This window comes from Acanthisitta chloris, unplaced genomic scaffold (genome assembly GCF_000695815.1).
Source record: "Acanthisitta chloris isolate BGI_N310 unplaced genomic scaffold, ASM69581v1 scaffold2014, whole genome shotgun sequence".
Lineage (NCBI taxonomy): Eukaryota > Metazoa > Chordata > Aves > Passeriformes > Acanthisittidae > Acanthisitta > Acanthisitta chloris.
Genome location: NW_008669682.1, coordinates 76,920 through 88,217, shown reverse-complemented (window position 1 = coordinate 88,217; position 11,298 = coordinate 76,920). Strand labels below are relative to the sequence as shown.

Below are 11,298 nucleotides of genomic sequence, written 5' to 3'. Positions count from 1 at the left end.
AGCTTAGCTCTAGATGCTATAAAGAACAGGGCTGGCCTGAGCCCAGTTTTCAATGCTTTCTTGCATGCACTTTCATAAATTTGTTTTAGACCAGCTTTAAATGAGGTTAAGATCCCAGTTTATGAGAAGATGCAGGGACAGCGGTGTGTGCCATGCATGTGTCTATTAAAAAGTCGCATCTAAAAGACATACTTGTTTACAAACTCAGATGAAATAACAGCATAAGCCTAGTCCTGACTAACTGTTGCTTTTAAATTACTTGGCTGGAGTTTTCATTTCTGAAGTGGGAAGACAGTCAAAAGTTGAGTGTATTTTACCCAGGTGATATTCGCTCAAAATTTTCTCTCAGAAGCAACATTAATGTAGGAGTGAAGTACAGTATGTTCTTCTATTAATGACAGTTCTATTGTCATCCATCTATACTTCTGGTTCTTCTCTTTTTTCCAGACTGTCTACAAAGCCTGGCTCTGTTCCCAGTATTTTGAAGTCACACAGTTTCACTGCAGCAACAGAATTCCTTGCAAGCAATACTGTTTGGAGGTTCAAACGAGGTGTCCCTTTATATTACCAGACAATGATGATGTCATCTATGGAGGATTATCAAGTTTCATCTGTACAGGTACAGTATAGAAAAGCTAATTTCACTTGTTTTCATATGTCTAAATGTGAAGGACTTAACTCTGAGATCCCAAGAGTATTCCTCATCAGAAAGATTTGTCAGACGTGCTAGGATTTGAGCCCAGATGTAGTAATGCACATTTATGCTACAGCTTGCCTTTCATCAACTTTACAAAACGAAATTACTGGAATAAATTTGTTCTGGTTTTTTGCACCTAATAATCTGGCAGAGGATTTTTGTTGTTTCGTGTCATGCAGTACTCAGAGTAAAGAGGCTCCATGTCATGCAATATTCAGCAAAAAAGAGAAAGGCAGGTCCAAATTTTAGTGTATTCACCTTTGTTCACCTGCATTCTTATGCCAGATAAATGGGAAATCTGAAGCATAGCATTTGAAACTGTGCAGCAGCTCTCAAAAAATAAATGTCTAAGAAAATGTCTTTGACTAGTGAAGAAATTTAAGAATCAGTTGTTCTCCTGTAAAGAACTGAGCTTTTTTGGTCTCTTCTTGAGTATTGTTGCATTCTGTATTTTAGCTTTAAAAGGTATTGCTTATAAATATCTCAGATATTATTTTGGGTACTAGCTGGGAGTCATCCACTCAAAATTTCAGTTTAGACCAATGTCGTCTTCAGATTTCTGGTGCCTAGATTATCATCCAAGAATCCTGAAGATATTCAGTCAACTTATTCCCACTAAATCAGTAAAAAAGGCATTTCAGTACTTAGGTCATTTGACCACCTGGTCCAAATATCAGAAATCAGACAAATTTCACATTAAATTAAGGCTGCACTGGAAATCTTGTTACTAAATGAGTTGACCAAGGCAAGCTATTTAAAAAACAGAGTCAATTATCAAATCCCAGAAATGCTATATACCATCACAGATGCAGGTATAATGATTGTGGCATCTCACTTCACCTTATACCCTGTGTTTGGATTTAGGGTGCTTCTGGTAACAAGATATTTACTGTATTTCTTCTTGAAGATTAAGCCTATTGCACAGAATAGAGTAATATCAATCCATATGCAAAAGGCAATACAGTGATGTATAAGCTGAGTTAAAATTTCCAGTCATCAATAAGGTAATGGTGCTTAGTACTTCATTGCATTTTACAAATATTAATTGCCTTCTAATATGCATTGCAGTAAGCAAGTGAGCATTTTTTTCCAGTTTAAAATAGTATAGCAAAAGCTGAAGCTAAAGACTTAGGACATTTTTATTTACCACAAAAATACAGTATGTATGTGTGTGTGCAGTCACGTGGGTACATATGTGTGTACACACACACACACACACAATGGCAGACAAACAATAAATGATAAATAAAGCCATCTTGGCAAGTATTTCAGAAAATTTCTTAGGAAATATGCATCCATCTCTACATTTTCCTAGGAAATATAGTTATACTAGTATAACTCCAAATCCATATTTCTTCCTAAAACACACAAAATAGATGACTTTGAAAAGATTACTGACATCTCTGAGTTTGGGATGAAAAAGTAGATTTAGAGGAGGATTAAACTCATTTTACCACAGGTATTAGTAATGTGGGTACATATACATAAACTCTGTGACTAAGCTCTCACTAGAGTCACCAAAGATCTGGTGTAGTCAGTAGAGCTGAGAGCTATTTAATTCAGCCTAGGGTGGCACCTGCACCTGATGAACAGACTAACTCTCTATGCTTTGCACACAGTGCTGGCTGCACTCTATTTGTTGCAGCTTCTGTTAGTCACCAGGGTCTTATTGCAGACACTTAAAATCAGAGTAACCTGAATCTCATATCAGCCAGAGTTAGTGGACTCATCTCAGTCCACTAACTAGTATTTGGTTGAACCTTTTGTCTTCTCAAGTCCAGACCCAGCAGCAGAAGAGCAGAGCTTGTATTCACAAACCCATAGGAGTTAGTTTGCTGGCTCTAGGCAGTTGTGTGCAAGAGAAGATGCTGAGGACAGGTACAAGGCTGCAATTCAAACTGTCTGGAATACAGGCCCATTTTCACCATCTTATTACAGCTGACTGTAAGAATATTTCCTGTCACTAAACAATGAGAAATTAAACTATTATCTGCTGTCAGACTAAAGAATTGCACAGCTGAAAACAGGTCACCCAAGTCATGAGGGACCTCTTCTCCTACTGCTCTTTCTGTGAGCTCCTGTTGGGCAGACATGTTCTGGGATTTCTAGTTACTGATCTGGCTCTTCATTAGCAAAACCCAAAAGAGTCAGATCAAAAGGTATTTCCATTTGATATTTAGGTGTGAAGTAACAGGAGAAGATATATTGGGGATAGTTGGATTTATTTGATGTTGGCTACAGCACAGAGTGCAGGATGTACATATAAACATTACATGCCATTTTACCAGATAGAGGCTGGTGTGGTTCCATGTCACCTGCAGTGCTGGGACCCATATTGTCTTTACCTGTACAATAGATGTAATGAAATTTAATGGAGAGCTAAAGTTCTTTGAAGGAAAGGAAGGGAACGTAGTGAGCAGCATCAAAGCAGAGATGTGTTGCATTAACTTCTTCCAAAACCAGCATGGTACTCTCTGGTACTACCTAAGAGCGGTGTCATCAGAAGGAGACTCCTGCCATCAGGAGGAGAATCAAATTTGCCTGCTCTCCTGTGCTGAACAGACTTCTGATACTTAGCAATTAGAAGGAGAAAGTAAGAAGAGAGAAGAGGTGAGTGGACAGGTGATTCAGGTGCTTTGAATCGCTAATATCTTTCAGTTCATATTAATTAAGACTACTAATTTCGTATGTTCTGATTAGTATCTCACTTGCTTGCAACACAAAGTGTGAATGAATTTTTGGCAAAGAACAGTAACATATACTTTTGTGATCATGCAAAGTAACACTTCCTAAGAAACTCCTCCTCCTTTAGAGTAAAGAATTCACCAGAAATCAAACTGTCAGTCAAGCTTCATAGCACACACTAATGTTTCTAAGGACATAATGACAATTATTGCAGACAATTCTTATCAATCTATTGAAGGAGTTTGATGACTCAGAAAGTTCAGCAAAGGTATTGGGAGAAATATTTTAAACTGCAGCTTCCTCTCAAGGGGCAGATGTGTGTCTGGGTTTCACCAGTGGGTTTAGCTACAGTATCTCTGTTTCAAAACAGATGTCCTGATTTCAATGCAATTTGAAATGCAATTTCCTTGACAAAATATGATATATTTAATGCATTGCAATATATCTTTTCTTTGTAGAACAATTCAAGAAGAGAAAATTTCTGAATTCAATCTGCTTTATGTTAATCTTGGCAAACTCAAAAACTCCATATATTAGATCCAAGTTCTTCCTCTAAAAATAACTCATAATAATGTGTCTTTTGCCTCCTGACTACACCTCTTAGTAGGTCCTAAAATATAAAAATATTAAGCTAATGCAGACTGCAGGACAAATCCTGTTTATGTTTGACAAGCATGATTTAAATCATTACTAGCTATGGATCTGCTTACAAGGAAAATTTGACATGCTTTTGCAGCAAAATCTGTCAACGGAATAGCTCATCATTTTGAGTCTAGTGTTCTAGTCTTGAATATTGGGGCTTTCCAATGAACCAGGTTCTATATCATTAAAGATTTATTAGCTGCAAATGTTCTTCTCCTATAAAAAACGACCCAGGCAATTAACCTATTGATATCCCTGACCTTTCTATGTACTCAGATAGGTATGATGATTTCCTGTCATATCACAGTAGTAAATCCTTTCAAAGATTGTACATATAGAAGCAAAGCTGGATAGGGAGTGGGAAAAGCCAAATGCTTTCTAGAAGCAAGTTATCCTGTACCTCAAAACAGCAGAGCTAAAAACTTCAGTGTACAGCTTTGAGAGTAAGCTATTTAGTTATTTTTCTGACTTGCAGCAGCTCAGTCAGTGTTACAGGGGTAACTTAGATTTACACCAAGAGGAGGAAATTGACCGTATACATATTTTAGAGAAAAAGTCCATGCATGATGAAGAAGCACAATCAATTTTTATCTAATATGGACACATATACAGAAAAATGTTCCAGAGGCAACATCTGAAATAGTAACCAATAGTGATATAGTGATGTATAGTGATTTAAAAATATAGAGATGAAAAAATTAAAGCACAGAACATCACAACCTAGATCTCATCCAACAATTGGGATGGAGTCTGTAATGGAAATTAGCCTTCCCAAAAGAGCTGAACAGCCTTATTCACCAGTTTAAGAATAATCTGTTTGACTAAAGAATAGTTTATTTATTTTCAATATTCTTCGACGTTTCATTTTATTACTTTTTATAATATGAAAGGTATAAAATGCATGTCTAAGCAGAAGCATCATAATGTGTCACAGACATAGCAATTTAGAAATTGAGAAGACCATCTGGATAAGATCGAAGAGCACTGTCTTCCAGATCAGATGTAAGCAAGCAGTGAAATCCAGTCATACCTAATGTGTTCTCTTGACTTCTGTGGTTGAAAAATGTTAATATTGAAATCTCAGAAATAATTTCTCAGAAACAGAAATGTCATGCAGAGTGTTGGCATTCACTGACACAGTGATGTCACTGCTGGATGGATCACTCTTGCCAGACATTTTTTGGGCTTTGCAATAAAATGGAGTATTCAAAACTTCTGGTATAGTATATCCACTAATCTAGTTTCTTCTTCTAGTTCATGGTCTTTGTTTCAAGCACAAGGAGCTTGGTATACCTCTCAAAAATAATCAGAAATCTATGTTAAACGTGACCACAGCTTAGAGATCTACAGAAAGAAAATGAAGAAAAAACCGTAGCATACCATATGATCAGTTTTATTTCTGTGGCTTCCCAAAATGCTTATCCAGTAATGATAACATATATATCAAGCAGATCAGCTTCCTGGTTCCATACTATGGTTCCATAACTCTTTCTGCAGCAAAGAAACCAAGAAGTGGTCCATCAGACCAACTGCCACAGCTATAAATCCAGCCACAAGCATGACACATCCTCACAGTGCTGAGACATGGAAATACAACCACTGCTTTTGCAAGCTGATTCCTGGAAGTGCTCAGGCAGAAACCATAGCATTGTCTGAGTTAGCTGGTGATCTAGCTGGTCAGCAGACCATGCATGCATAGACAGTCTTTGTGATTTTAATTCCTGTGTGAAAACTTACTTGCAGATTGCTGCTTTTTCCTCAAAGCTGTTTCTGCACAAAGTGAATATAATATTAATGCTGTCACTCCTTTTTCTTTCAGTATAATTCAGCTGAGTGGGACACACAGGACTTATCTATTCATGTCTCCATTAACACAATCTCAGTCAAACGAGTAGCCTTAATTCTTGCATCAGCATTAGTAACACACAGTCCCTACAGATATAACTGCTGTGCTGATAATCAAAATTTTGTCTACACATGGAAAAAACTATCCAGTTACAAAGCAAAGGGATAGCTCTTACATGACCTTTGTGAGTGATAACATATCTGTCTGGAGAAACCAAAAAGTTCTCTGGGAAATTCTAGATCATTGATTAAGATCAAGGTCCAAGAAATTCCATTTGGACTAAGAAGTCTGCTGGTGAAATACAGCTGGGAAATGGAAACACAGAACTGAGAATTTTAAGTGAAAAGTGAAAATCAGTACATTTCAAGACAGTAACAGCTGGTAAGTCAGTCTCAGAAAGAAAATTACCGAGCATCCAAGTAATACAAAATAATGGTGTCTACAAACTGAACTATAAAGACATAAGAGGAAAAGGGAAGTCTTGGTGGCTTGGTAGGTACAGATATCCTTTTTATTTCTAATCTCAAACTTCATATCCATATATAAAATATTCAGACAAAATAAAAATGAATAGGAATAGAAGCAAATGCACAGGAGGTGGAAACAAAGACCTGGGAAGAGCATAGTGATGAAGATGGGTTGTGTAGGGATGGGGTGAAGAAGGCCAAGGCAAAGTTGGAACTTGGCAAGGGATGCAAAAAAATAACAAGAAGGGCTTTTACAAGTATACTAACCAGAAAAGGGAGGCCAAAGAAGGTATACTCCCAATAAGCAATTCTGGAAAACTGATAGCAACGAATGAGGAGAAGGCTGAGGTACTCAGCAACTCTTTTGCCTCATTCTTCAATGGCAATGTCTCTTCCCACAGCTCATGAGTGAATGGACAACAGGATGGGAACTGAGAGAGCAAAGTCCCTCCCCCACTGTAAGAAAGGGTCAGGTTCATGACCACCTAAGGAAGCTGAATGTACAAAAGTCTATGGGACCCAATGAGATGCATCCCAGAGTCCTGAGGGAATTGGCTGATGTTGTTGCCAAGCCACTCTCTGTGGTATTTGAAAAGTCATGGCAGTCAGATCAGTCCCAGGTGACTAGAAAAGGGGCAACATAGAACACATATTTAAAAAGAGCAGAAAGGAGGATACTGGGAACTACCGACCAGTCAGCCTCACCTCTGTGACGCAGAACAGATCATCCTAGAAGCTATACATGGAGAAGAAGGTAGTGACTTGAGACAGCCAACATGGCTTCACCAAGGGCAAGTCCTGCCTGACCAACCTAGTGGCCTTCTGCAATGGAGTGCTATTTAATGTCTTTATTAATGACATTGACAAAGGGATTGAGTGCACTCCCAGCAAATTTGCAGATGACTCCAAGTTGAGTGATGTGGTTGACACATCTGAAGGATGGGATGCCATCCATAGGGACCTGGACAGGCTCAATAATTGGGGCAATGGGAATCTCATGTGGATTAACAAGACCGAGTGAAAGGTGCTGCACCTCATTTGGGGCAAACCCCCATATTAATACAGGCTGGGGATGAACAGATTGAGAGCAGCTTTGCAGAGAAGGACTTGGAGTGCTGGTGGATAAGCGGCTGGACATGAGTTGGCAATCTGCTCTTGCAGCCCAGAAAGCCAACTGATCTTGGGCTGTATCAAAAGCAGTGTGGCCAGCAGGTCAAGGAAAGTGATGCTGCCACTCTATATCACTTAGATGAGACCCCACCTGGAGTAATGCATGCAGCTCTGGGGTCCCCAGCACAGGAAGGGCATCAATCTGTTGCAGCAAGTCCAGTGGACGGCTACCAAATTGATTATCAGGATGGAGCTCCTCTCCAATGAGGAAAAGCTAAGAGAATTGGTATTGTTCAGCCTGGAAAAGACAAGACTTTGGTACCACCTAATTGCAGCCTTCCGATACCTGAAGGGAGTTGACAAGAAAAATGGAGAGGGACTTTTTACAACAGCATGTAGTGAGATGACAAGGGCTAATGGTTTCAAACTGAAAGAGAGTAGGTTTGGATTAGATATTAAGAAGACATTTTTTCCTGTGAGGGTGATGAGACACTGGAACAGGTTGCTCAGAGAAGCTGTGGATTCCCCCATCCCTGGAAATGTTCAAGGTTAGGTTGGATGGGCTTTTGAGCAACCTGGTCCAGTGGATGGTGTTCTTGTCCACAGCAGGGGGGCTGGAAGTAGATGGTCTTTGAGGTCCCTTTCATCCCAATCCACTTTATGATTCTGTGATTCTGTACTTCTATGAATATTTTGATAAAAGAAAAATGATTTTTTTTCTCTTTGGTTTTCCATGGCTGATGTAGCCATCTTCGCAGAGTTTCTGGTAAGTCACAGGTTTTCAACGCTCTGACTGAGTAGACTGACTTATTGGATGCAAGGGGCAAAACCTGATATTTATGGCTACAAACAATTATATGGTAAAGGACGTGTTGTGAAGTTTCATTATTTCAGGGCAAAGGGTATGACTGAATTTATCTAAGTGTTCTACACTGTCATATGAATAGTGGTTTTGTAGTTAATTGTTTATTAAATATATAACTGCAAATTTGAAACCTAAATTCAATTGCTGAATTGAAATAAAAAGGAAATGTAATTTTGCATTAAAGAACAAGTTCATTTCAGCTTTGAATCTGACGTTGCTGCCAGTTTATTTATAATTCAGTAAGTGCATATGAACTATTTAAATACCTTTTGATTGCCAACTTGTATACATAGTCTTTGATTTCAAAGCAAGCCTGGGTTTTCCTGTAACAAGAAAGGCAGAAAATATAGTTTGAATAGTAAACAAGCCTCAGTGGGATCAAAGCATTAACAATTCTCTGTGTCTCTTCAATTACTACTAATCATCTGAGCTACTGCAGTCACATAACAAATCGTATAATTCCCAGCTTTGGGAGGCACTGCCTGTATGTTAAAATGTTTCAAAACACACTTATCCACACACCAAAAGATGGGTATTAGAAAATATGATGTTAGCAATGAGACTGCTTTATTATACTTGCAATAAACAATGGCCCACAAGTTCTGAAACACAACAGACTTTCCTAAAAACACATGTAGTTCTTTCAGGGATGATCTGAGAGAGAATAAATAATTTTCAAGCATTGGAATGCTGCATTAAGTTTCTGACTGCACTGAATTAAAAAATTGATGCAACTTTACTTGAACTCGTGCATAATATAGTAGGCTGTTATGTCAGCTATGTAAAAATGTGCCAGTCTAGGTTTGCTCTGCATCTTAACATGCTCAGCATACCTAATACACTTTTTTGTTTACTTGCAGATCAATATTATAGAAGTAGGAACCAAAGTATTCAGTTTTATATTTTAAGGTGTGCTACCTTTCTTTACAGGTTATTCACAAAATGCAAGCAGTCTGGTGCCTGGACCTAAGAATGTTATGCCTAAATTGCTTTTTGAAAGTTATATAGCTGTTGTGATACTTTAGAGAAAATGTAATTCTTGTTCCAAGAAGTAAAGCTGCTTTCAAAATCTGTATCCTAATATTTTAGCACAGATAGATTTGTTTTTCTAGTAAAACCGAGCTCTAACATAGAGTGTATTATTTACTGCCGAATTTATTCCAAATGGAGTAAAGGTGTTTGTCCATTATGTTAGACACTCTTGCATTTGAACACTAGTTAAACAGACTAATTAGTTTCTTTTAATTTATCAGAAAAAATAGTGCAAGAAGCAAACAGGGTTACTACATAGTAATACTGAGAGCATTGGCAATTTCCAAAGAGGCAGAATTCCTTTAAGTGCTCAAACAGTAATAATCAGATCAGGCTGAGGAACTCAGTAATGTTCCAAAGGCAAAAATGGCCTAGATGTGTAGTCAGAAATATCAGGAGATCCAGGTATTGTATGGGAAGGGAAGATTGTTCTTACGTCTGGGATATGCTGAAGAGAACATCCAGCTGGACTAACTCAGCTGAGGTAGGGTAAACAAGTGGACTCCAAACAGCTCTGTTTGGAAGCAGTTCCTGTGACCCAGTCTGATTTACATTGGTTTGACAATCAATATTGTCAATATCATTGGTACATCAATTATTTGTTATTTAATGCCTGTCCTTTAACCAACAGTGATATTGTTATGTGCTCACATCCTGAAGAATTTCAAGATCCTTTCAAATTTTGTGGATATGTTTGTTTAATTTGTTACTACATCATTAGTTGTTACTTTGCGAAAAAGAAGAATTCAAATATCCTTGTCATTCAAATATTAATAAGTACTTTTTAATGCTCTTTCTTCATACAACCATGCTCAACACCATCCTTCTGCTGAATGATCTTCTGATGCTCCTTCCTGTTAGATGACACATATTTCTTCAACAACTCCATACAAAATGGCAGGTCTTCTGAGTGTCTCAGTCTCACCCAAAGATGTGGATTTGATAGCTTAGACTAAATTATAGACTCTTCGTTTGAGCTACCATTTCTGTCGATCTTTGTTCGTGGTGTTTATTTTTCTTTTGTGTTTACTCTACAGGGCTCTATGAAAACTATCCAACCAATGCAGAACCAGAATGCTGTGATGTCAGATGGGGACTATTATCAGATCATCAATCCAAAGGGACTATAAAAACAAGTGGCTCAACAATGTGTCACAGGACATCGCTCACAGTTTCATCAGCATCAAGACTGTGTAACAGCAGACTCAAACTGTGTGTTCTTGTATTAATTCTCTTACATACAGTACTTACAGTCTCAGCAGCACAGAACTCAACAGGACTGGGCTTTGGAGGCATAACAACTTTGGAAGATAATTCAACCAATGAGGAATAAAAGAAAGGATTCATCTTACATGATAGAAACACAACAGGCCCAAATTACTACAGTCAAAATTAGGGAGAACTGAGTGCTTTACCCTCAGATCTCTTCTTGAATGACCTTTTGGGTAAAATGAAAAGGATGGGCCACTACCCAAACAACAAGGACACATGAATACAGCTTTTTATTGACTAAAAGGCTGTTCGGTGACTTAAATTTCTCACACCATTTTATACACTGTGTTTTAATGTTTGGAGTTTCTTTTTTTTGTTTTTTTGCACTTGTTAATACAGGATTTTATTTTTGGGACGGTTTCTCAAAGCTAAATTAAGTCTTTTCTCTGTCGATATATTTCTAGTCATTGTGTGTGTTCATCTGATAGTTCTGTCTTTTATGTCCTGTCAGTTTCTATTAGAGGAATGACTGCTATGATTCCATGACATAGCAAAGAAAAAAAATTGAAAAAAAAATTTAAAAAAATGAAAAAAAGAAAAAAAGGAAAAAATAAAAATCAACAAAAAAAGCCCACCAAAAAACCCCACGAAAAAGAACAACACAAAATTTAACCAAAAAAAAGAAAAGAGGGAAAAAAGAAAAAAAAGGCAAAAAAAAAGCAACCACAAAAAACCCCCAAAC

At 37.7% G+C, this 11,298-nt stretch overlaps 1 protein-coding gene across 1 annotated transcript; it reads left to right on the top strand.

Annotated features, from left to right (window-relative positions):
* Window positions 1–447: 447 nt before the first annotated feature.
* LOC103800998 (transmembrane protein FAM155A-like) lies at window positions 448–10,724 on the top strand (the record flags this gene model as incomplete). The annotated part of the gene is made up of 2 exons (XM_009073393.1): window positions 448–619; window positions 10,382–10,724. Coding segments are annotated over 2 exons (468 nt in total), but the record flags the coding sequence as incomplete, so codon positions are not given.
* Between the last annotated feature and the right edge of the window lie 574 nt (window positions 10,725–11,298).